This window comes from Carassius gibelio, chromosome B23 (genome assembly GCF_023724105.1).
Source record: "Carassius gibelio isolate Cgi1373 ecotype wild population from Czech Republic chromosome B23, carGib1.2-hapl.c, whole genome shotgun sequence".
NCBI lineage: Eukaryota > Metazoa > Chordata > Actinopteri > Cypriniformes > Cyprinidae > Carassius > Carassius gibelio.
This window is the reverse complement of record NC_068418.1, coordinates 17244359-17272157: the sequence shown is the minus strand read 5'-3', so window position 1 is coordinate 17272157 and position 27799 is coordinate 17244359. Positions and strand designations below refer to the sequence as shown.

Genomic DNA, 27799 nt, shown 5'->3' with positions numbered 1-27799 from the left:
CTACATAACAGAGTGGGGTTCCAAAGAAACCACAACTGTCATAAAAATGAACAAGATATGAATCGTTTCAGTCACTCTTGATGAACAGCCATGTACTCGAGGCGAGAAAAAGTCATCACACCACATAGAACACTCATCTATAATTCATAAATTTGCCATGCTGTGTAGAGTTTGCTTCTGTAAGGGACAGTCTGCCACAAGAGAGACGGCAGCAGATTGAGGGGCTCGTCCGGACTTTACGAAGCACTTCATCAGCAAATCATCACTGTTAAAGAGGTAAATCAGTGGGTTGATCGCACTATTCAGGCAGACCAATCCATTACCAACTTGGTTTGCGATGTACACATTAGAATACCATTTCAGACACGCGCCCTCCAGTTTGGAGATTCGAGTTGCCAGGTTTAAATTTCTAAAAATGTGGTAAGGAATAAAACAAATAGCGAAGAGCAGGGTCAGGATGACAACCAGCCGGAGACACCTCAGCTTCAAGATGACATCTGTGTCTTTCCTTGACATCAGAGTAAACGCTACATGTCCGTAGCAGCATAACATTATTAACAACGGGATCGCGAATCCAACAACCGTTCTTCCGACGCTGTACTTCAGGTATTCCCTAATGTACTTGTCCGACGTTGTGTCAAAACATGATGTTACATTGCTGTTGGTTTTGTCAAAAAACATATCAGGCAGGCACTGTAGAAACACCAAGAACCACACCAGCGAAGCAATCACCACAGAGTGTCTGGTTGTAATTCTGCCTTTAGCTCTCAAAGTGTGAACGATGCCGAGGTACCTGTAAACACTGATGCACGTGAGGAAACCAATGCTTCCGTACAGGTTGATGCAGAAACACAATCTTAAAATCTTGCAGAAAACATCTCCAAATATCCAATTGCTGCTGGAAGCGTAGTAAACCACCAAATAGGGCAAGGTTAAAAGATATAAAATGTCCGCCAGGCAAAGGTTGAGCACAAAGATATTGACATTACCAATTTTCCTCCAGTTATCATACATGGATTTCAGCCCCAAACAGTTGCCAATAACTCCAAGGACGAAAACAGCCACGTAGACTGAGGGCAGAAATGTGTGTGTGAAATCAAAATTGATAGATTTACAGGTAGAATTGGACTCCATCGTTCATTAAAGACGGTCTTATCATCAGACTTTCTTGTCTATAAAAAATGTCACAGGAAGTGAGCAAATTGACTGTCGACTTTACCGAGAAAGGCAGGGCACATGTCAACGAAAACTCTGAACTTTGAGCTTTAACTAATTTAGATTATAGAGAAACAGCACTTTTATTATCATATACATTTATACGTAAAATAATCATACATTTTGTCTGTGAATTCTAAAGGATTTGTGGAGCCTACTTATATTTTGAGAAATTTAATTATGAAGTAGGCTAATAATACAATTATGTAATTATGTATCGTTATAGTTATACCCGAGGTAGATGTAATAAAACAATCTCACTTATTATCATTACACGGATTATCTTCTTGATTTCTAATGTTTTTTTTTTTTCATTCATGTACATACAGTAACCCCTGTACAGAACACGTTTCTGTCAAATGCACAATAGAGCATCTATTTCTTGCTTGCCTTTCCTCGTAAAAACAAGAGAGGGCAGCCTTATACTTCTGAATCGATGTAGAGAGCGAGACTCAAGCAAATTTGTTTCATTTCCTTAATATATTTTTTTAGATATTTATTTTTAGGCATATTGTTGAACTTCCCCTTTTAAAATAAAATGCATATTTCCCCATGTTTACATTTATGAATGCTAAATGTAGCTAATTGAATAGCAGATAAAATCATTTACTTGTAATTAGTGAAAGTCAAAAGTGAATAAAGCTACTAAACTCCAAGAAAAGGAGACAGGCACACAGCACAAAAATGTGTTATTGAGTATTTATGAAATGATTATGATGAGATTTTTCAAAACCGTTTGTGTAAGGTCTGACAAATGACTGCAAAGATGTGAGATGGCAAATTACAGTGCAATGAAACATAAAATGTTCCAAATGAACACAAATGTTAAAGGTTCTAGTATTAATGACAGAAACATACAGACATAAACAAGTATTTACACATATATATACACAGTCAATCGTTTTGCATGAAATTGGTAAACACTAAAGTACAGTTAGTGTCAGTCTTCAAATAAAAGCCTGCAGTAAATACAGGTGAACATGCCACATTTAACTAAAAAAAATATTGTCTAAATTTCACATAGCAACTAAACAATTTTTCTGCATTCATGTGCAATGTTATTTCAGGTAAATCTGTACGAGACATACGAGATATTTCTTTGCTTAAATCCTATTTCTTGAAGAGAAGAAAACATCAGATCTGATTTAGATAATTTTCATCTTTTGTGAGTTAAAAGCTTTGGAATTCATTGAGAGCCACAATTGTCCAATAATAAGCACAACACAGACAAAGATACAGACAGAGCTCTTACATAATTGTGTGGTATATTTCAAATGTAAAGTTTTTTTTTTTTTTTTCAAAGTAAAACAGCTGCCAATGTGTAAACCCAATAGAAAAAATGTCTGGTAGATTTTAAACACAAACTATTTTATTTACACCAAAGATACCAGTACAGACACCTGTCGTCTTAAGACGGTGTCCTGAAAAAAAGCATTGCTGTCAAATCTCAAATGGCTTATGTGTTCTTTAGTGCTCTTTAGTGTGTGTTTTTTTTCTCAGTGAAATGAAACGTAAAATCTTGAGTTGGCTCCTTGTAACTAAAAAATTTTAAACTCAGAGCATCCAATATGAAGTTACTAGATTGAAAGTCAGCCTTTAAGAGAGTCCGTTTCTAGCCCCAGAAGGGTGTCTCTCTATATGCCCTTCCAGATGAATAGGGGCAGTTGTTATGGCAGATGCAGGAGTTGATGGTCATGACAGCATGTTTGTGCAGTCTTCCTCCAGGGCAGCGGAAAGTGACCAGTGCCGTGCCAGTGCGGTAAGGAGTGCAACAACGGTTGTCTTTACATGAGCCGCAATAACGGGGCCTGTAGAACTGCGTACTATAGCAGCCCTGGTGGAAAAGCCGCACTGGGTTTGCTGACCTGTAGCTGGGTTGACATTTTCTCCTTGACCACTGAATATAAGGCAGGCTTGGTTAGAGAATGGTTTGACTGGTCAAAACCAAAGCATCCAATGGTAGCTCGGAGACATACCTGTGGGTTTCTCCGGAGAACAGGCTGACAGGGTCGGATCCTACACAAGCGCATCTGCATCTCCAGGCGACAGGCCGGGTTTTGATTGGAAATCCGTGTGGATATTCCAGGCCCGCAGGTGTGTGAGCAGGCGCTCCACTCTGAGCTCTGGTCTATGCAGTTTGTACCGGGTCTGGTTTGGTATGCAGAGTCTGCAGGCATGGTCTGATCACTTCCTGAAGCTGCCATCCCAAAAACAGTTCATTAACTAAATTAACACAATTTAGTGAACTCGTGTTTCATACTTGAGTGCCAGGTCTATTTCATTGGAAAAATATTTTTTAATCATTTGTCCCAAAATTCTATGTAATGTTATCACATTGGACTAAAAACTGACTTTTCTTAACTGAGTATAACAACTTAAAAATCATGCAAGTCATGCAATGTGCATTTAGAAATTACAGTATATAGTATCAGTGTTCATGTTAAGTTTAAGTTTAAATATTAAAGAGATAATTCAACCAAAAAATGAATATAAAATATAAAAAATATTTTAAATTGTGTTCTGAAGATGAATGAAGTCCTTAAGGTTTGGAACAACATGATGGTGAGTAATTAATGACCGAATTTTCATTTTTGGGTGAACTATTCCTTTAATTCTGTCTCATTAAAACTTATCGAGCAGCATAAATTCGTAATCAGCTCATACCATTTGACAATCATTCTTATAATTTGAGAATCCCAAGGAAGCAATACCAAATAACTCCATCATTATGAGATGATAATCAGGCATTCATTGGCAGTGTTTTATGCACATGGACCTGTTAACATCTCCACTGTAAACACACTCGGAACAAAATGTACCATTCCAGCTGATTTAACTTTGGTGACATTGCTTTTGAACGCCCTCCTGTCCGGTGTTTCATGCTATCTGGCTTTTTGGAGTTTAATTGTTGTGCTACACAGACATGAGTCCTGTTATGAATCATGGAAAGTTGGCTTCGGGAAGAAGCTAGAATTTGTGCTCTTGGGTTCCATCTTGGCTAGACATTTTCGATTAAAATGGTCAGAATCCCACAGTGAAAACCTCAAATGGGAATGTAATAGAGTTCTCAGATGGGGATTTGAATAAGAAACATGTAAAACGATTTATGCAAAATCCCAAAAAGAAGAGAGAGTGAATACTATTACATGAACAACAACGACAGCTTTGAGTCAGTTTTATGGCTTGATTTGTTTTCTGGACAGTAAGATGGGAAATAAAATACCTGTGTGAGCGTCCTGAAGCACTGTGTTGTCTATATTTTCACACAGCCACTCTTTACAGCATTTTCCTGGTTGTTGAACCCTTCGAGGATGAGGGCAGTCTGGGGTGGGCAGGAGAACATCCTCAGTGCACCGGGACACACAGGTCACCCCTCCACCCAAACAGTTACACTGAAGAGCACATGATGGCTGAAATACCTGGCCGTCCTGATAGGAGACTCCATTATGCTCACAGCCCAGCTCCTTCTGACCTAAAAACAAAGGTGATGACACTATATTTAATGCAGAAGCTCTAAATGTTGTGGTGTTTTTATGAAGGCTTGCTGTGGAGGTTTGCTTTGTATTTTATTTGCCCCTACTGTTTAAAAAAATAATTTGTCCCTGTAAAACCTGAAATTAATATATTTTTTTTAATAATCTTACATTTTTTGGTTGTCATGAATTAAGATTGGCCATAATGCGCAGCAATTATTTATATATATATATATATATATATATATATATATATATATATATATATATATATATATATATATAAAACACTATTAAGGTAACATAATAAATCAAACTGTCAATCAACTGATAAATCAAGAACTAAAATGCAATTTATTTTCATAATTTGAAGTAGCTTAAATAAAACAAATATAATTCATGTCATATTATATATATAATTTGTGTTTGATATTTCATTTTTAATTGTCAATTCAGTAGAACCTTGTCAAAATTAAAATAAATATAATTCTCAACTATTAAAATAAATAACATCTTCATTTTACAACAGCTGCTTACATGAAATGAAAAGTTCAAATGCTATTTAATTTCTTCATATAAACAATTACAATTTATATTGTATTATATTATAAATAATTGTGGGGAAATAAAATTGCATTTGAGATTTTTTAATCTGATAATGAAAATATAGTTTCATTATCAATCCAGTACAAACCATAGCATAATTGCTCTTAAAGGATGAATCAAATACTGAAACCAACATCAAAGATAACTAATTAAATGTGCAAAATATGATAATAAGTTCAAATGACAGCCATGTGAGCTGTGTCAATCAGGACCTATGGGTGGAGCTTACTGCTGTAGTGGTAATGCTGTGTATTCGGTGGTTGATACTTACTGACACACTCTCCTGGCTCTCCAGGGAAGCTGGCACTGTAGTCACATTGCAGGCTGCGCTGACTGTCACATGGATACAGCTCACTGCAGGCCTCACCCTGCTGTCTTGCACACACCTGACAGCACTGGCACCCATCGAGAATGAGAGGAACACCTTCTGGGCAGGCTGGTAAAGAGCTTTGGCACTGACAAGGGCCACCACACCGCTGACAGCATACCTAAGACAGCATACAGGAATAAGTGTTATGTAATGCATGCAACAAGTCAATCAGAGTTTGGGTAGAACCTGCACAAAATGTACCGTGAAAACCATGAAATTTCAATAATCAGATTAATGTATTCCTTTTCATTTCCCCATTAATGCTATATTTGTTATAAATGCCTCTAATAATAGCACTGCTGGTTTTTAAAGCATGCAACTTTGATTAAAATTGATAATATGCATACGGAGAAGCAAAAGGAAAAATATTTTCCCTAATACAAATCATTTACAGTAAGTATTCCCAGGGACTGAAAACATAAAACATGCTTTCAATTATAAGTGTTACAGCCAACAAACTTAAGATGACTATCTTATATTTGTACAGAACATCGACACTTTAATTAAGCATTAATTCTCCATTACATTCAGTTTATACTGGAAAACTCCAGTTTAACAATGTGGTTTTGTCTTCACAGACAACAAAACGTCCCACAACAAGTCCCTGATAAAAACCACTAAACTGACCTCTCCCTCCTCTCAACTCTGAGCATGACAATTGACAAAGTATCCAGATCAAATCTCACAGCTGTTGGACATAAAACTGAACCTAGACATCAGAGATATTTCCACTGGCAAAATGCATGCATGCAAATAAAGTGTGCGATTCTTACCTGTGAGCCCAGGTAAAACAGCAGTGCCCATGTCATTAGGTTTTTTCTGTCTCTCTGTAGCTTGTCCATCATGTTCTGCTATGTGTTCCACCACAATCAGATTTTCTACTTGTGTTACTGTTTTCTCACTGCCTGGCTCTGTGCACATGCACTTTTATAAAGTCCTCGCTCTGATGTCATAGCCTGACTGCAGGGTAAACATTGGCTGGACCTGGATCAGAAATGTTTCAAATTCCACATCTCCGTTGCCCATTTCGACAACCAGGAATTATTTTCTCCCTCTGCTTGTCTGCTCTGGCGTGAAGAGGTGAAACACAGACTTTTGGAAGAGAAGATGCATATTAAGGTTTGCTCTTGATCATATCCAAGTTTTCTGTTTATATCTAAGGTCTAATAGCTGTTGTTTATCGAATTGCTACATCAAATATATCTGAATAATAAACCAGACTGATAAGCACGGTTTGGAGTATTACATTGCACGATAGTTCAGTAAAGAACATTTTTTATATTGTATAACTTACATAGATACAACTATGTGTATTTTTGATCTGGCAATAATTCCAAATTATTCCACAGTCATGGTGGTCCTGAACGTATGAATCGGTTGAGTAAACAATTCAATGACTCATTAATAAAGACTGTTTGGCTAGCCAGAAATCCAATTAGTAGGTACTTTTTTTGAATAAATAATTACTTGTTCACCATTGAAAGGTACATTCAACATAGTATGAGTGTGTGTAGGATCAATGTAATCTGGACATATTTGCCATGTTGACATTGTTGTGACATACCAGTATCAGTTGTGTCGCTTTACTCCCATTAACAAAACTCTGGCGTGGCCTAATGGGATAATACTTTGGTAATTTTTCTGCTACTCTCTTATGAATACTGTAAATTTGGACATACTATTTTCGCATAGGTTTTTTGCCTATTATATAGTAGGGAAGTATATGATTTTGAATGCAGCCTTTGTTTCATTCCTGAATGATTTAAATGAATTAGTCGAGTAAATGATTCAATGACTAATAAGATTGTGACTTCGCCACCTAGCAGTACAACAATGATTTGTAGAAAGAGTAACATTCATTGAAAATCCTCACTTCTGATACACACTGACAGTTTGTCTGAGCTAATACAAACAGTAAAAGTTTTCAGCGACCAAAATTTTTAGAACCCTCTTATTTAAATCATTATAGCATTTAAAATAGAGAACTTGCTTACACTTAAAGGGGTCATCAATGCTACATGCACTTTTACAAATAGTTTGAACTGAAATGTGTGTTGGCAGTCTGTGTACACAACCACCCCATAATAATAAAAATCCAACAAGTTAATTTTTTTATCTACTAAAATCTTTACCTCTTTCTCCAATCGAGCAGATCTCTGATCTTTGTGACGTCACACAGACAGGCCCCTCCCACGATAGTTTGATTGACACTAACGTTTCAGGACAGACTGGACTGGTGTCTTACTTTAGACCCGCTCTGAGTGAGCTGTGATCAGTCCACCACTCTTTCACCACCAGACCACATATAGACCATGGGCGTAGGTTTAGGGGGGGAAGCTAGGTACTAGTCCCTATCAATATTTTGAGATGACAAATCTGTCCCCACCAATATTTAGCGAGCTCCTTTGCACTGCTATTTGGATCGATTCTAACGGCCTGTACGACGACAGTACAAGAAACGTCGTAATTTGATTGGCGGCAGTGTATCTGACAGGCTACAAGCGCGGGCCAGGACTACTTTTGTGCTTGCACTAGCCTTTTCTTTTACTGTCTATGGCACTAGCAGCGAGCGGGTGGTGTGTGTGCGCGCGCATGTTGACGATGCCGACGGTAAGTTACAAGGGCTGTCTCTCTGCCACATACAAAGACCAGAGTAAAAACATTTTAATATTCCGGGGGGGGGGGGGGGGTTGCCCCTTTTTGTACTTTGTAGATGCCACACAAGAAGAAGAAAGGGGACATAAGAAGCTTTTTCATAAAGCAGAGTTAGAGTGTAAGTAGGCAAAATAACTAGCTATCCACACAAAAAAACTAGCAGTAGTGACTGACCAGGCTTTCAAATGCATATTCTGTGGAAAATAGTATTAACTGGTGATAGTATTACCCAGATAGAATGCTACGTTAGCAAGTAACTGAATGTCAATTAGCCTTAAGTTACCTTAACTTAGAATCTTGCAGTCAACATAAACGTGAGTGTACTGGAGGTTAAATACTGTTTATAATAGAAAAAGGTTATATTTATTTATTTAGATTTGTTTCCTTGTGGCAGAATATTTTATGTTAGTGTAAATACTTATGTACATAATAATTTATCTTAATAAAACGTTTGGTTGTTCAACATTACACAGTCTCAGATTTTTATTTTTTGAGAGTGCATTTTTGAAATCATACAGTTATACTAAATCACCATTAAATCACTGGTATCTTACAACAAAAAAATTCCGGGGGGGGATGGGGGGTTATGGGGGTGTCCCCACCAAAGCTGAGACCAAACCTACGCCCATGATATAGACAATAATGTCTCTTAAGCGATTGAGGTGTTTTGTTGTTGGATGTAATAAGGAACATAGCAGTCGTCATTTACTCCTGACATCTGAGCCGCTGAAGATGCAGTGGGTTAACATTACATTTGTTTTTGAAGGGAATGTGCCCTGATCTAACATTTCCTAAATCCGTTTATGTTCGCATGTATCATTCGTAAAACAGCTTCACCTACAGAATAAGTGCGTATAAGGTTTTTTAATGAATCTTTCAAAAATCGCCTTTTCTAATAATGTGTTAATTAGTGAGTTTCACGATGAATGCGGCTAAAGTAAATAGTCTCTCAAGCCCCTTTCACACTGCCATTCCAGCAAATACACGGGTAAAGTGTTCCGGCAATTGTTCCCAGGTGGCTAGATTTTACACTTTCACACTGCCAGTGATTACCCGGGATATGTGCGTGCTTTCACACACAACCCGTAAAGATCCTGTAACAACACGTGATATCAGGGCATGACGTGTAATGTACGAAAACTTTAGACACGTTATACTTTCACTGAACCAAGCGAACGACCTCTGTGTCAGCGCGGAAAGTGAGGAACAAACTGATCTCTGCTTAATTAGAGTTTGCACATATTTTTTCGTCGCGAACGTTGATCTTCCTTCAAAACGTAAAAAACGTGCCGGTAAAAGAGTCGCGCGATAACGCACGTCATCACTTCGACACGCCATTAGATCTGGCTTTTGTTCACACAGTGCTCATGTTACTAGGTCACCGACCCGGGTTCAATGCCGGAATCAATCGCGGGACGTGTTTGCTTTCACACAGAAGGCGACCCGGCAATGTTCCGGCAATATGCCGGGTCGGACGTGCAGTGTGAAAGGGGCTTCTGAGAGCAGCTCGGAAAAGAAGGGCGGGGTCAGCAGAGCTCATTAACATTTAAAGGTAAATGCTACACAATGGCTTGCTCTGAAAAAAGATGTTTTTGACCGGGTAAAAACGGTGTTGTTTTACAGTACCATTGAGAATTTTTGACCAAACTATGTTACAGACTTTTCACTAAGACCCTAAAGAATCATATCAACTTCTGGAAAATGGGCATCCGATGACCTCTTTAAACTGTGGGTGGCACTGAAAAAAAATGTGCTTCTCAAAAAGATGTTATGCATTTTTCACATCAAGTGCTCAGACAAAACAATCCTTTTGAAATGCAGGATGACCCACTGCGAAAGACGGGTTAAACATAGACCTAGACGGGAAATTCACTTTTACAAATACCACAGCTCTTGATAATTCAGCTGGAACACATGTGGCCTGCCAGATACAGCAAAAGTGGAGTTGATATTAGTTATGTCTAAAACTTCTGTCCAGCCACTCTTACATTTCTTTTGACATCCTTTCCAAAAATCACAAATGTTTGGAATGTACAATATCCTCATAAACGGAACAGCACACACAACTCTTTAGGCAAAACATAGTAATAGTTTTCAGAATGAAAAATATTGTCTTATTCTTAAATAAATTTTAAATGCAGTTTAAGAGTGGAGGATATAATAATCTAAATATTATTATCCTATAAATGGTATTAAATAAATATTCATCAAAGTCCATTGGAAAAATTTTAAAGGGTGTCAGGAATGTGTACATTTGTTCTGGAAGGATGATCCACAAAAATATTGTTTAAATATTTAGAGATTAACAGAGCAAGAAAAACATGTTGGACAAAAGCTCCCTATTTCATTTCTAAAATTCAGCCAGTTGTGGTTAAAAACTAGTCCAATAATGTCTCATGGAAAAGTCTTCGCCTAAAGTGAAGTATGTGCATTGAACTTCACTTGCTTTGTGCCAAGGAACTGACTTAAGTTAACAGAAATACAGGATACTGGAAAGGCAGGCTCTGGTGCACTAAACCAGCTATGTGCAGGAGTGCCTCTGTTTAACAACTGCTTTGGTACAGCAGAGTAAATCCCTGAATACTAAATGACAGTGCAGTTAAGTCATATGGCAATTCTAGAATGAATGTATTAATCAGCCCTAGCAGGAAACCTCTCTCATGTGGTGTTATTTGTTTCATTAAATAAATATTCTGTGGTTTATAAACCTCATTTTGGTATTGGAAATAGGTTGTCTTTTGTTTATTCCTTCCTTCGCATCAATTTCTGTGTGCTGCACATGTGATCATCAGGGCTTTGTCTTAGGACCTTTCCAATTTCCTTTCTTCCTAGATCCTCAGTTACCGCACAGCCTGTAATAAGGAAGAATTACTTGATGAATTGACGTGCTTGACCAGACAAACCGAACATAATTCTAACATTTCTTAGGATTCGCCAGACAATTTTTTATTGTCTTCATGTTAAAAAGTCTTTGGTGTGCCTTTGAGGTTTTAAGAATTTGGCCCTAACTGCAATATGTGTCATAGTTAATCAGTTGGAGGCATAGCTAATAATTGGAAAATTGGAAAATTGTATTCTTTGTATCCCTTGACAATATTACATTTCCTTTCCCATGAAATATTAAATCTAACCTGACACCGAGACCTAAAAATGTTTGCAAATAAAAATTTCTGAATATTAGGGACAATCTATAGCCAGCCAGTCAATGTTGCTAAAAACACCAAGGCAGAGCAGATTTTTGCAGGCTAGTCAATAAATAAATAAATATGTTAATATTACATATTTATATTAGCTGAAATCAATATAGAATTTTACTTGTATGATATATTAACACTACCACTAAAATCACTGATAGTCAAGATTGATCAATCAAAACAGACTATTCTAGAAAGCCTTGTAATAGATTATTAACTTGTCAGTACACACTGACTTATCATTTTTATATTCTCTTTGCTGACATCATTGCTGCTTGCTTTGTTCACCATCAAAATCGCCCCATGCAAAGTAAATCATAAAACTTTCCAGGTTGATTTTTTTTTCTTTTCATCTGAATAGACCTCTTACATATCACAGCTGCAGTCCAGATGTGCAGCGATGTAGATAAATCACCCTCTAAAGAGAAGAACCTGAATCTGGCTAACTGGTATTGAGGGGAGGAAATGTTACCTACGTTCCAAGCATTCTAACTAGATGTGTGAAACTGCATGAGTTCTAACAGGAAAGCTTTTAGTTCTGATAAGAACACTATTCTAGGCAGGGGTCAAGTAATGACGTTTGAGAGGACGCAAATCTGACAGTCACAGGAAAGATGTCAGACAACACACACAACCACATGCAGTAACAGCTTGATGGGAAGAGCCCAGCAACCGTCTGGAAGGGAATATTTAAATATTTCAACTCATTCTGTGAAATCGTTCAATGTAAACTTAAGAAGTCATATTGACATTTATAGTATGAGAGATGAAGCATTCTGCAGAACAGTGTGTACAGTAGAAATCACGTCCCAGGGGGCATCCCCTGTCCCCCGTGCACATCACTGCTGCAGAACACAAAACAAGCTATTTTGAAAATGTTTCTTCTAAAATATTTTTCTTACATATTTTTTCTTAATGTGTAATTAGGTTCCAGTATTGTTTTAGACCCCAATGACTTTCATTGTATGGAAAAATCAGCTAAAATAAAATAATAATGCTCAACAGATTTAATACAGTAAATAATGTTCCTTTATTAGCATCTGTGGTCCCATAAAAAATTTTAATATTAGTGGAACATTTGAATTGAAGAAAAGTTGCTTTTAGTTGTTAAATTGTTCTTCACACTAATAAAAAAATGTGTTATTTTAAGAACTGATATGTGAAAAGTCATCACTGTAAAAAAAAAAAAAAAAAAAAAAACTTTTGTAACCATCATTCAAGTTCAACACATATCGTTGCTTGAATGTAAGTTGAAAAATGTCATACTGCATTTAGCTGTCAGTGAAAATGTAGTTCTCTTAGCTCCAATTGAAACATTTTATCACATCAAATTTCATAACACACATTTCCCCCAAAATCTATTTGGAAATTGTGAATTGGTTGATTGATTCATTTGTGCTAATGATTATGAAGTTACCATCACAGCTTGTCATTATTTGGAAATATGGGTGTTGCTTTATCAAAATCTGAATGATATAATAGTCTGAAACAATGCAAGATCAGTATCACTCAATTGACCATGGTTACTTGAAGCTAAATTTAAATGCTGAAAATATCCCCTTAGTCATAATAAGAATAAAATAATGACAACTCTTTTCCATTACTAGAGTTCTAGCCTTAAAACAAGCAAGAACAAATAAATATAGGCCAAGGGATAGATTCACTGCAGTAGCTACTTCCTAACATGTGGCCAGCAGAGTCAATATTTTTTACAGATATTCTGCTCTTCAGCTAGGAGAAGATCTCAATGACCTCAAACGTTCTATCAGAATCTTGATCTAACATCATGTGTAAACCGAATTTGGTTTGGGTATGAGTCATATCTGATGACAGTTTAGAGTGATAGCACAGGGTTAAGTCAAAGATGCATGAACAACAACAGTGGTGCTTTATTACGTCAGACGGGTGTCATGCAAGGAGCCATAAATAAATGGCAAATGGAAAAAATAATGTTTTTACATCTGCTCAAAAGCTTTACATCTCTATCCATGTCTTAATAGCATAAAGCACACTGAGGGATTTATAGAAAGAGTGGTGCTACCATATTCTTAAGCACTGTTCCAGCAGACTGATGTATGACACATTTAATGGGATGTTTTTGCTGGTTGGAAAACAGAAGACGGCCCATGTGGCTTTATGCTGGGTTAGAGTTGCTGGATTTGGCCAAGTTAAATAAGGGTTGTCGTTTAGGAACTGCTTTAACAGCAGGGGGTTAGAAAGAACTGTGTTACAATGTAATGCTTTAGGCATGAAGAAACTGCTATGCTGCCTGCTATTGGAAATGTCTTTTATTTAGCAAGTAATTTTGTCGTTTATGATGTGCTCTGTTCAAGTACAAACATGTGGCAAAAAATCTCAAATATTCAACAAAGTTAAACATGTCGTTGAAATATTCTTTGTTAAATGAGAGATGTACATAATGTATGCCGTTGCCATTTTATGAACATGATATAGACGTGTCATGGTTTTTCTGTAATAACATTTTTAACCAATGTTTCCTAATAACGTTATGCATATTTAGGCATACATGCAGCATTCCGCTGACATCTAGTGGCCAAGTACTGTAAGCCATGCAGTTTACATGTCTAGTAGACTACTTTCAGCTCCACAAATTACAATATTACAAATGGTATTATTAAATGAAATCGTGGTTCTGAGTCCAAAATATCTTATAAGAAGTATTCTTTTGCGCTTTTATCCACCCGAGGAGGCCGATGATTTTGAATGATTGATGAATTTACTTTTCCTTCCACCTGTCAAGGTTCACTCCTGTACAGAATGTTTTCAGCTGATTGCATGTCTGCATTTCCGAACTGCTCGGTGAAAGCTTGTTTCGATTCGTGACCGATTTTGTGAACAGGTTCAACTGTTTCGGTGGAAAGATCAAACAGCAATTAGATTACTCAGCATAATGTATCAGCGTTTCTCATGGTTTTACGATTCTTCCTTGAGTAGGCTATGCATTTAAACATTCAGTATGAGTTATTCAACTCTCCTAAAGTAGGCTAGCGGCTAGCCTACAAAACTACAAAAGTCGTGCTGACACTGACCGGACTCTTCTTTGGTAGCTATGTCACAAAACTGACTGACATAAACTAGCCATACGACGAACCTCTTTCACTTCATTCTATTAGTAAACAAAGCCTAAACGTTCCTACAAGCGCAGCGCGACGCGACGCAAATAGAACGCTTCCGACACACTCGCTTGTCAGCGGTGACAGCTTCAGCATTCGAGTATCTCGCGTCGCGTCGGTAGTAGTGTACATGTGGCATTACTGTGCTTGTAATAGGATTCCGGATTAATCTCTTCGCGCTGTGCAGTTCAGGTGCGCTTGTCAGTTTAGTTTACTCGGTTATTGTTGTCACTCTGTTGCGTTCAGCTGTGTTTAGTTGGCTTATTACTCGCTGGTGTTGGAAAGGCGGGGTTATCACTCTTGTTATCTGTCCAGAGGCGTGTTCTTTGTCCGCGCCGGGGTTGGACTGTATAACAGTAAAGCTCATGGGGAAGCTGCTTGAGCTGACAGTTTCCGTAGAGCGCGTGTTCAAGTTCAAGGCAGATTTACACCTCGAGTGAATACAATGGCAGAAGAGAAAGGAAAACCAGCATTTGATAAACCTAAGGTTAGTAGTGTTATTACTGTTATTTTTGTTATTCGTAACATAATAGCTAGCCTAATCATTCGGGGTTGAATGATGTTTTAATAAATTGATAATACAGCATAATCAGCACACATTCAAATGCCACCACTGTCATGATGAATGTAGATATCTATAAGATTAAGACCTAAAGCCATCTTAAATCTGATGCTTAATAAGGAGGAGGAGATTTAATGTCTAGTGTAATGTTTCAGTGTTAAAAATGTTTTACGTTAAATAAGGAGAAAAAACAGGATCGTAAAATAATTGAATCATATTCATAAAAAGGCAATAAAGTCATCTTTTTAAGATAAATTGCAGCTGATGTATAGGAACATGTTGATTTATGGCAGGAGAGAACACTACAGGATAATGTTCACACTTGGCCTTGCAGAGCATTATATCTGCCCTTTGGAGTTGATGTACTGACTCAGCAAGCAGAAGTCAGCCTGATGAACTGATACAAGAAATATGACAATAAGCACATCATTTGTGAAAGTGTCAATAACCCATAACCCATATGAGAGAGTTGAAAAAATTTCTTCCCTGTACTGTTCTTGTATTACACTGACCATTTGCTTTTGGAGGACTGAGATGTTTCTTTGAGAATTACATAATAATTATGGCATGAATCTACACCATTGTCGGCAGTATAGTGTGAGAGGCTGTCCTAAAAAAAGTACAGCATTCTCTTTGGATTCCTCATTGTACACACTCGTTCAAAGGAAAAGACGTTACTCTCGTTTAGTTTGTGTTTAAGAGAGATTTTATGGTGATGATTTGCAACAGTTCTAACAGAGCTACAATCATTGTAGGCAGTAAACAATTTACCATTCCTTAACTAAATCACACCCTTTATAAAAGGTGCTATATCAGAAATTAAACCGATTAAGTGAAACTTAACAGGCAGTAACTTCCATATTTTATCAGCCACCCAGGACTTTGTCCCACATCTAATGATAACATGATTATTTTACAGTGAAACAGTTCAGAAAGTTCACATTGCTTGTTTTTAATCACCAGCTGACAATAATCCAGTGACATTTTATAGGATACTCCTTCCACTGTAATGAAAGCACAACAATGAATCACAAAATCGTACACAAAAACACACTTTAACAACAAGGCAGTATTTTCATAAACATTGGTTTAAGAGTCATTTGACTTCATAATGTAAGCGGTTGCCTGTATAAATATTTAAACCCCACCCTCTTAGTGATATTAATATTAGACCAATTACAGTTGTCATTTGCAATGCACATTTGCACCTATTCAAGTATGAAGAGGGTGACAGCTTGTACAGACAAGAACGTTTTTCCACTTGAATGTCTTCCTTTTGATATTTGAGCACACGTGGCATTACATGATGGCAGGGAAAACAGCTGTGGTAGAGCATGCGAAGTATTGCTAATAACATTGTATAGTGAATGCTTTTGCAGCATAAATGCATAATGTTGGAGACTTTTATGTTCAGTGGCTTGTTTATTTTAGTAATTAAATGGACTGCAAGAAGACCAATGCAGAGAGTGCTCGAAGAAAATAGTCTCATTGGGCCTCATGCTCTGTTAACCTGATTCAAGAAACTGAAAGCTAAAGACCAATTAATTAAAACCACTAGAGGTGAATTTCCTGCGAACTCTCTGTTTCCCCGAAACCGGACTCTGGTTACAAAAGAAAAAAAAGAATCTCCTGAAATAGCACTGTAATTAGTATGTCATTGTAATAAGATGCTGTGAACTCTTTATGCTTTATGTCCGTGTTTTGACAAGTTATCGAAAGAGAGTATTCACAACACAATTTACAAAGAATTCCCTTTCTCACTAGCATGTAATTTTGTTTGCATTGTGCATTGTATTATTTTGACTACGACTGGATTATTTGTTTTTCTAATTTCCTTCTTTAAAACATTGTGAAACATTGTGCAGTTTCCCATCATATTTTAAATAAAAGCCTATTAAGTTTCACCAGTCTTCATTATAGCTGGGTCATTCCACGACCAAGAAATAATCAAACATAGATTTAATATAACAACAAATAAATTTGCAATTTAAAAACGTAATGATACTAAGTATTCTTTCACCAATATAACATTAAGACAATTTAATATATATATTTAAAATAATTAAAATAGCATTTATGACAATATGGGTAATGTTTTTGGCCTGTCCCTCACTATGATTTTTCTTTTTTAATAGGACTTTTAATTTGCAAAATGAAGGCAAAAATATATAATATCCCATTTGCATATTGTTTTAAATGTAGTATATTGTCTATTATAATATATTATTAAGTATAGTAAATATAGTAAGAAATGATTTGGCACAAGTATGCATGTTTTCTATAAAATGTAAATCTTTTTATTGGTGTCCCTGATTTCAGGTCACCAAAATTTTTTTTTTTTTAAATAATGTACATTCAAGTGACATCAATTCTTGGAGAATACACCATCTCTCAACTAGGATTCCGCTTAAAACACAAGCATGTTTATCTCTCATCTCCAATAATGTCATAGGCTTGACTGAGGGTGAGGGGTGCATCATGCAGTGTCAATACTGTTATCATTTTAACAGCTATGATAATGAGATACAGTTTACATTTTGCGTGCTTACACTTTGTTATTGTATGATGGAGAGGAGTTTACATTATGTAATAGAGTGCTAATGAGATGACATTTTCTTTAGACTAAAACATGAAAACAAGTAATTTTAGCATTTACCATTTTGTGGTGCTGACGTCATTTTTTTTTTTTTTGATTTGGTTAAGGTCGGTGGTTAACACAAGCTCAGTATATTTTCATATTTTATTCTGTGACATATAATACAGTCCTACTTGTGATTTTTTTTTTTTTTTTTTTTTTACATTTTATTTGCCATGAAAAATGCAGTTCCTAATAAGTATCTAAATGGGACTAATGAGGTTGTTGGAGACATTAAATATCTTCATGCCAAACAAGAAAACGTATCTACTCATAGTCTGTTTTTACAGCCTCATTGCGTGTATAATTGTGCTCTTGCTTACTATTCTGACTCAAACTTGCGTGAACTCAACTTTCATGTCGTAAGTACACAACAACAAAACAATTAATCAAGTGAAACCAAAATTAATCACGTCTTTCAGTAACCACATAAATGCAATAAAATACTTGACAACCTGGCAACTTTTCAGTGCATTCTTCTAATTTAACTGGTAAAGTTTATAGTTAGAAGAATACACTAGTCACGGTGGTATGATGACAACAAATGAACAACTCTTGTAACCAAATAATACAATGTAATAAAGAAGGCCCAAACCAAATGCATTAGTCAGTGATTAAACATACTACTCTAGCAGCCTGTCTCTTTTTGTTTTTATGGTTTGTCTCTATGCTCCTTGCTGTTTATTTCTGAGCTTCTGGTGAAGTGGGGTCACAATTTAATTTGTTCATCTGTCAGGACAACTCTCAGTACTTCTCAGTAGATTGGAGACATTACGTTCACTTCTCTCACAGTCCTCCCAGGCATCTCTGGCCTTTCCACTGAACTTATTTCACCCAGTTGTGCATTCCACATTCTAGATGCACTACACAAGGAGCATTTCACAGCTGCCTGGGAAGGAGACTCCCCTAACTACCTCAATACGACAGGCTGAAAGCTGAGCTCAGAGCTTTGATGGATGTGCTTCTGCTCTGTGCCATCAACAAGTGTCTCTGTCAGCATATGTCACGTGGTTCAGTGATGTGAAAAAGTGGGCGTTGTATTTTATTCCTGCTCTTGTATCTTTGCAGATTGAGCTACATGTGCATCTTGATGGTGCTATTCAAATAAAGACCATTGTAGACGTAGCAAAGTAAGTGACATATTCCAATTACATACTGTGATAAACTGAAAACCATTCATTAAATGTCCTTCCTAGTAATATTATTTTATCTGAAAATATTATTTTAATAGTTATTTATATAATTAGTAATTATGTATATATTCATATTTATAGAAAGCATTTATAATAATATTAAGTATATTAATTATTTAATGTTTAATTGCATTTGTATGTTACATTTCGAGCCTTTTGAGGCCAAAGAAACTTTAAGTCAATATTAACTGCTAATTTCACCTTCACTGCAGCTCTAACATTAAATATGAAACTACTTACAATGACTTTATAGGTTTATACAATGATTCATTTTGACAGCTTTTGGACAATAATGAAGTTATGATCTGTTCTGTGGCCTTTCCATTTAAACTTTCAAAGCACTAACCAGTGACCTCTGGTGTAACTATGTCTCAGGCGGAGGGGAATCACTCTACCTGTGATCAGCGAGGATGAAATGAGAGACCTGGTCATAATGCATGAGCCGGCCACACTCACAGAATTCCTTGGCAAGTTCGATCACTACATGCATGTCATTGCGTAAGTAGTTGTGCCGAGAAAAGATCTGCTTGCTTTAAATAAGTTGTTGCTGATTTGCTTGAAGATTGCATGGAAGCCTTATCATTCAAACTGCATGGAGAGGAGAAACAAAATATGATATTTTCCTTTAAATATTATGACATTGTTACATTTTTTCAACAGTTACAGTGTAGTTTCTCAGGACTATTCTGCCCTCACAGAATAAAAAAAAAGAGAAAAATCTTGGTGAATTTGTATTATCCTTTTTTTTTACATTTTCATACAATCTGCCACTGATGATTAGGTTTATGTGCGGACCTTCATGCTTATTGTTTTTATAATATCAATTTGTTTTCATACAAATAAAATTGTATGAATTCATACTAAATCGCCACTTCGTAACATTTGGGGTTCAATAATTGCTCTTTTTTAAAAATTTTAAGAGTGAGAATAAAAAGATACAAAAGTTGTCACTGGTGTGATAGCCTTTCAGATATTTTATACTAAAATGTACCATTTAGGGAATAATATGTACAATTTAGGAACTGATACTTTTATGCACCTTTAAGGAACTAATTATGGTTAAATAAGGTACAAAGTATATCTTTTGAAAAGATACTGCCCAGGTTTTTTTAAGAGTGTTTGATTTCGTAGTAGATTTTTAGATCTCTTTCAGTCTGGAAAAATTGAATTCTTCCTGAATCAAATGATTCTAGGCCACTCTATCCTGTTGCACCCTTCACCACATGCAAGTAAATATTGAATTCCACTAATGTTAGCTCAATTACTGGCACAAATCTGAAGCATTTCTCAAGTGGCTCATAAGTAAGAGAGCCTCACCATATCGCTAGTGGTGGATACACCCTGAAGGGCAAGGTCTCCTTTCTGATGTCCTGCAGACATCTTTACATGCAGCTCATGTAACACCTTCATGACGTGTCACTATAGCAATGGACATAACCTATGTACAGGCTTTTCCTTTGCCCTTGCACACAGTCCTCTGAACAACAATCAGACAATGAGGCAGCTTCTACATGTTTCCACTCAGATTCACAAACGTAAGAGATAGACTACTGTGATCATATTTTAGTTTTCCAAAAAGAGGACAGTGGGTGTGGGTGTGGGTGGGGGGGTCTGAGGTCTGGTTGGTTGGTTTTTTAAAGTAATGCAAAAAGTGCCCAAAGTAACGCAATCCCAAATATAAAAACTAAAAATATCTAATTTCCATAAGAGTGGTGAGTGATTTTCTCTTTTATTTTCTTGGTTTAACATTAAGGACACCGACACAGCCTTGGGCTCCTATTCGTCACCACCCCTCTGGCCTTTCAAGCATTTCAGTCAAATGTAATTTATGCAACGTTTCAAACCCATGGGGGAAAATCCACCCATGGCAACAGTTTAAAAGTAGCCCTGCATCCAACATGAGCTGCAGGAGTCAGATTTGACTGATCACGGGATGAGAGGAGAGATGGCTAACAGATCATGCTGGAGGATTTGCTGCTCAACAGATCCTGAGCTCATTGGATTTTGCGATCACGTTAAAAGGAAGATCAGATATTTGTCAAAGTGAACGTGAACAGCGAGTGCTCATTCAAAAGAGATTTAAATACTCTGCATATTTATAGCAGCTCCCTCATGATCGGAAATTATATTCAATATTAGAATGTTTGTGGGAACACTGGACACAAAAAAAAAAAAAAAAAAAATCACAGGATCCGGTGATAATGGTTAAAATTTTGGTGGGAGCGGGATTAAGAAAACAGTCCCTCGCAGGGCTTTAATACAAAAATGCACACAATGAATGGCTACTGTAGAAAAGCCAAATCCCAGACATTTTGGGTGATGTAGAAATCCCAGTCGGACGCATTTTTTTAGCTCTAAAATAGAGGAAATGTCCAGGAAAAAGAGGACATATGTTCACCCTAAGATATATGCTTTGATATAAAGACCTGAAAAGCATTGCAGCCGGTAGTTTTGTGGGTCTGCAGCTGACATGCTTCATTGAAAATGAACCTCTAGTCTTCAGAAGCTTTAAAAGGGCCTTGTTTACGGCATGCACCTCTCCCACAACAGCATGGGGAACTCGCTAGCAGTTGTTGGCACCCTCTGGACTCTTTATTGTTTAGTGCTGTAGTCAGGTTCAATGCATGTCATGTGGTGTAACCTGAAAACATGCTTTGTTGTTGCAATCAAATAGCCCTTTTATTTAGCACTTTAAAGCATATTGCACCTTAGATGGAATAAAATAAAAAATATATAAACTTTTGAGCTGTTTAAAATAATTATCATAGCATAAGTGTTACTGATTTGTAATGATGATTAAGGCTTTTGGTATCTTGCTCCAGTTGTGGGTGTTCTTGGAACAAGTGCATGATTATGCAATAAAAATGATTTTATGAGTATGTAAATGAAAGTAACATCTAGTTCATTCAGTAAATTCCATCATTCACATAACATCTCTCTGGAGCATGTGCTAACTTTGTCCATAAATGAAGAAGTCATGAATGCTATAATTTTATGTCATCATAAAACAGCATTTATAGTCTGCTTCAAACTGTTTGAATATTCTTAGATGATGCAGATGATGTTTTATGTTTTGGGCCACTTTAACTACATAAATACACACCCAATATTTGTGTGTGGTTATTACTGCATTTATGCATATATTATATATACACTGAACATAATTATAAATGCAACACTTTAGTTTTTGCCCCCATTTTTCATGAGCTGAACTCAAAGATCTAATACTTTTTCTATGTACACAAAAGTCCTATTTCTCTCAAATATTGTTGACAAATCTGTCTAAATCTGTGTTAGTGAGCACTTCTCCTTTGCCGAGATAATCCATCCACCTCACAGGTGTGGGATATCAAGATGCTGATTGGACAGCAGGATTATTGCACAGGTGTGCCTTAGGCTGGCCACAATAAAAGGCCACTCTAAAATGTGCATCACGACTATCAGGTGCCATTAATCAGCTCCTATTAGAACAGCAGCACAGGAGAGAAAGGAAAACTGAGAAAACAAAAACTATTGACTGACCCCAGAACAGTGCAAATTATGTCACAGGACGTAATTATGTCACAGGACGTAACATATATATATGTTTACGTATATATATATAAATATATAAAACTTCATGAAATTTACATTTATTTATTTAGAAGAGCAAATTACAAGTGAGGACATTTTAAAGAAGCAATTCAAAGGATAATTCAGCAGTAACATGAGAATTGTTGCAACAAAAAAAAAACAGTACAAGAAAATTACAAGCTAAAAATAGAGAATATTCTAGGTATTCTTGGTATGTGTGTGATATATACACATGCACATGTGTATGTGTGTGTATGTTTCTTAATGACTCTGTAGGTCTCTGTAGGGTGGCGAGGGGTTATTGGGGTCTGGGTGGGGTTGTCATGATATCTTATCTGTTTCATGTTCCATGTGCAGAGGGGACAGAGAGGCCATCAAGAGAATAGCTTACGAGTTTGTAGAGACTAAGGCCAAAGAGGGAGTGATCTATGCTGAAGCCAGATACAGCCCTCATCTGCTAGCCAACAAGGGCGTGGATCCTCTTCCTTGGGACCAAAAACCGTATGTGTACCATATTTGCTCTAATCAAAAACTGCTTTATGGCATGTATTGTTTATCGTTCTTATGTTACAACAATCATGCAGGTTTACAATTTGTCTTGCACAATACCCCTGTTCTCATCTTTGTTCTTGCCTGTCTTCCCCTCTTCCTCCCAGAGGAGACATCACTCCCGATGACGTGGTCGACCTGGTGAACCAGGGGTTCAAAGAAGGAGAGAAGGCCTTCAAAACCAAAGTCAGGTCCATTCTGTGCTGCATGCGTCACATGCCAAGTAATACACTCTCACTTCGTCTCTAACCCACCCACCCAGTGTGCTGTGTTTTTGAGAGGCAACACCTTACTGTCATCCGTTAAAAACCCATTCATCCACAGCCGCTGTATGCTTATGTCCAAATGGTGTTTAATCATCATGACACCCCCGAACCTCCTGCAGACTGGCTCAGAATTTTTTTTTTTTTCACACTTTTATTTGATCAAAATACAGTAAAAACACTAACACTGAAATATTGATTTCCATTTAAAATAACTGTTTTATACAGTATTTATATATATTATTCCATTGATAATGTATTATGCCAGTGTACAATACTTATTCCAGTCCAAATTGCATCTTTTTATGTGTTAGTGTGTGTGTATATACTGTATATACTGTATACATATATGTATTATTCAAATATAGACAATAACTATAGATAAAACTATAGAATGATAATACTATAAATCTATAATATTCTAAATCATATTAAATAATTACTAAATCAGCATGTATCATATGAGGTAATGATAATACACCCACATCATTGACTGTAGTAATCTGAAGCTTATTGTTGCTGTAGATTGGTCTATGGATGTGGTCGAGCTGTGTAAGAAGTACCGTAAAGATGGAGTTGTGGCAATAGACCTAGCAGGAGATGAATCCCTGAACTGTGAGTCATACCCAGGACACAAGAGAGCATTTGAGGTAAGAAAACACGCACACAGTCCATATGAGCTGTGTTTGCAAAATTTTTCATCATGAGAAACCAGAAAAACATCTCTGGCTGCATTTTTTTGGATCATGTGGATCATTCCGCTTAAACTCATCCTTATTAGACCTGTTACGAATCAAATTTCACAGAATGTGACAGAAAATACATGATAATCGTATGTCTTATCAACGTAATGTTTTGTCAAGGTCTTTTTTTCCCCTGACCTCCCTGCATTTCCTAGCAAAAACAAATCACTTTATCTATTTGAAGTGCTTTACATGTACAAGTCTTAACATGACAGTAAAACGTCTGATTCTCTGATGTATTTCAAACTTTAAGAGATTTAACTGTACTTTGTTGACTTGGAAACTCTTGTATAATCCATAATTAAAATAACAGAGACATCTGTTTATACCATTCACATGCTAAGAGCCGCAGCTAGATGTTCTGCGGAAACAAAACAAGTTCCTTATCATCCCCTGATCTAAACGCAATCTTACAAACACAGTGTTTGAAAGCAATATCTTTTGTTTAATGAGGCAAGCATAATACAGTATATGCTACAGATGCTGTGTGTGGTGCTTTTTTCCCGTATGCAGAAAACCAGATGTAGCTGGCAGTGTTCTAGCTGTGGGTTCACGGTTTTGTTTTTGACAGGAAGCCGTCAGAAGTGAGGTGCACAGAACAGTGCACGCAGGAGAAGTTGGCCCTGCCAGTGTGGTGAAGGAGGTATGAGCTTCCTCTTTTGCTCAGCATTTATTATCATGTATATTCAGCAAGACCAGTCTTGGTCTGTTGGTCTGCATTTGTTATCTGTTGTACAGACGGAAAATTGTGTAACACTGCCGAGTCTGTTTCTGTGAGGAAATTCAGTCTGTGAAGTACATTTCCTTCCTAAGTACTAAATCATAAAGGGCAGATATTTTAGAAAACACCACAACCGCTGAGCTCATTTTTCAAAATGTCACTCCTCCACAAGAAAACCCCCTCAGACCTAAAACTGTGTGCCAACTCTTTTCATAATGTTCCCTCGCTTTGCAGGCTGTGGAAGTTCTCAAAGCAGAACGCATTGGACATGGATACCACACGCTTGAAGATCAAACTCTATATAAACGACTGCTCCAACAAAACATGCATTTTGAGGTAAGACAGGATGGCAGCTTCCTGACAGTCACAGGAATCACATCGAGATGCGTTTACAATGTGTCATGTATATCTGCATGTTGCACAAGACCTTGTCCTTGGTCAAAGTGCACACATACAGTAACCACCCAATATTAGGGATCGATAACAAAGTATCATCTGAAAACAATGACGAAGTTTCTATCAGAACTCATTTCATTTATCTGAGTCATTTCTTTTAACTTCTAACTAACGTTTGCCATTAACTTGTTTATCTTTGGAAAAAAATTAAAATGTCTCAGATAACCAGACCTTATTGCATACACAATGAGCACTTACTTAATATCTTATGTAACAGCTCATGGTTGCATTAGCTTGTGCTCCATGGCCTGAATTGGGTGTGTTTTGATGAGACGAACGGGACTGAAAAACAGTGGAAGATTTCCTGAAATATAATCTCGTGCTGCCCTCTGGTGGACAGTTTTAAACATTGTGTTTATAAATGAGTTGGACAGTTTCTCGGTTTACTAATATTTATATTTTCGCTACCAGAATATTTATGAGATGTTTAAAGGAGGTTATTAATCTACACAATGTTTCGCGTCACTGTGATCCTGATGTTGTGTCTGTGTTGTCTTATTCTAGATGTGCCCTGTCTCTAGCATACTGACAGGAGGCTGTGACCCAGACTTCACTAAACATCCTCTCATCACGTGAGAATTGGTTTATTTACTGTACGGTTTACTTTTTTAATGCATGTTCCCGGTCTTACTGTGAACAATTTAATAGTGTATTTTATTCCCCTTTTCCATTAACACTATTCCCAAACAGCTAAGTAGCTATTTTAGCAGTGCTTTAGCAAGCATCCATTCGGTCCGACTTCTGTTGCTTTTCACGAACTCCTTCATGAAGGATAAAATAAAGTACTACTGTGCATTTTTCCTCAATGCCTATCATGTTTCACTTAGAAATACAACATATTATAGAATTAAAATTTACACCGGGCTTTTCATACTGCACTTAAAGGGATAGTTCACCCCAAAATGAAAATTACCCCTTGATTCACTCTTATGTGTTTATGAACACAACCTGAGTTATATTAAAATGTATCCTGGCTCCTCCAAGCTTCATAATGGCAGTGAACTACCAATAGAAGTCTAATAAAGTGCATCCATCCATCATAAAAAGTTCTCCACACATCTCCATCCGGGGGGCAAAAAAAGAGAAGCCTCCAGAAGTTAATCAATTCATTTTTGTGAGAAAAATATCCATATTTTAGACTGCTAATTGTCATATGTGTGCACACAAGAGAGTGGCGTTCCCCACATTTGTACTAAAGAAAGTCATGTTGTGTGTTTCAGATTCAAGAAGGACAAAGCTAACTACTCCTTAAATACAGATGACCCTACCATCTTCAACTCCACCTTGAACTCAGACTACCAGGTGGTGCAGAAATACATGGATTTCACTGAAGAGGAGTTCAAGAGACTGGTGAGACACAATTTGCCAAAACAGGCTCTCTAATGGATTCCAGTCAGGGAAAAAGTGACTTTAATTATCCTGTTTGCTTCTGTTTTCACAGAATATAAATGCAGCTAAGTCCTGCTTTCTTCCTGAGAAGGAGAAAGACCAGCTTCTTGAACAACTCTATGAGTCTTATGGCATGCTGAACAGAACTGGCTTTTGAGCTCAGTACTGTTTAAACAAGTTCGCATCAAGCAAAGCCTTTCAGGACATTTGCCTTCTCACACGACTGTGGATCCTGATTCCTTGAAACTGGAGAACTCATACACACATTACTCAGCAAAAACAAAAACATAAAAACATCCAACTATCAGCTTCAGAAGTTAACATGCTGTTCTTTAAAATAAATGTTACATATGTCATTTATATTTAATGAACCACTATCACAGCATACTGGTTTTGACCAAGTGCTGTTGCCTTTCATTTACATGGATAATTTCATAAGGATTGTAATATCTGTAGCCTAAACATAAAATATTGGTCTTATTTCATATATACTCAAGTCTAGCAAACTACATTTATGCTCTTCGCAATATATGCACAGAATAAGACCATAATGTAATACAGAAAAAAATCTTTATATGAAGCATGTTAATCTGTATAAGATGTGAAAAGTGCTATGAGAATGAAATTAAATATAACCTAAGATGTAGGCCAATTCTACAATGGCAATAATGTATAAATCCAAAATATTAAACCAGAAGGTTTTATGTCTGGTGCTCATCTACTATATATTGTTTACAAACCTTTGGGTGAGCGTTGATTATTAATAACAAAGTTATTGTTAGATGTTCGATGACTGAATGCTGTGCAAGACCCCTTTAAATTTGGTCGTTCTTTTTATCTAACACCAGAGGGCATTTACCAAAAGACTGTTCATATAACTCAGGTTTAGAGTTAATCAGCCTATAGTACAAAATAATTGTCAGGTTTTACATTTTGTGTTGTATAGTTTGAAGCACACAGGAAAACATAAGGACTATAAATGATGTGGGAAGGAAGGGATTGAGAGCTTGTCACTGTGTAAACGATCAATACAAATACTTTTGCATCTGAATGGTTGTGTGATTCTTG

The 27799-nt window shown here is 36.7% G+C and overlaps 3 protein-coding genes and 1 long non-coding RNA gene across 4 annotated transcripts; 2 read left to right on the top strand and 2 right to left on the bottom strand.

The window, feature by feature from the left end:
- Nucleotides 1-1190, bottom strand: si:dkey-78k11.9 (P2Y purinoceptor 1). The gene has a single exon (XM_052595088.1). The coding sequence runs from the start codon at nt 1132-1134 to the stop codon at nt 145-147; it is 990 nt and encodes a 329-aa protein (XP_052451048.1). The 5' UTR covers nt 1135-1190; the 3' UTR covers nt 1-144.
- Nucleotides 1191-1900: 710 nt separating this feature from the next.
- ccn5 (cellular communication network factor 5) lies at nt 1901-6573 on the bottom strand. Its single transcript, XM_052595085.1, has 5 exons — nt 6438-6573; nt 5566-5782; nt 4439-4687; nt 3192-3412; nt 1901-3112 (listed from the first exon to the last, which is right to left on the bottom strand). Exons 1-5 carry the CDS (start codon nt 6507-6509, stop codon nt 2828-2830), a joined length of 1044 nt encoding a protein of 347 aa, XP_052451045.1. The 5' UTR covers nt 6510-6573; the 3' UTR covers nt 1901-2827.
- Nucleotides 4553-6456, top strand: LOC128012107 (uncharacterized). Its single transcript, XR_008182704.1, has 3 exons — nt 4553-4699; nt 5590-5733; nt 6243-6456. It is a non-coding gene; the product is annotated as an uncharacterized LOC128012107 (long non-coding RNA).
- An 8242-nt stretch (nt 6574-14815) lies between the features above and the next one.
- ada (adenosine deaminase) lies at nt 14816-27782 on the top strand. The gene is made up of 11 exons (XM_052595084.1): nt 14816-15134; nt 18913-18974; nt 19413-19535; nt 22968-23111; nt 23267-23382; nt 23948-24072; nt 24737-24808; nt 25121-25222; nt 25847-25914; nt 26563-26692; nt 26784-27782. The coding sequence occupies exons 1-11, from the start codon at nt 15093-15095 to the stop codon at nt 26886-26888; spliced, it is 1089 nt and encodes a 362-aa protein (XP_052451044.1). The 5' UTR covers nt 14816-15092; the 3' UTR covers nt 26889-27782.
- Nucleotides 27783-27799: the final 17 nt, after the last annotated feature.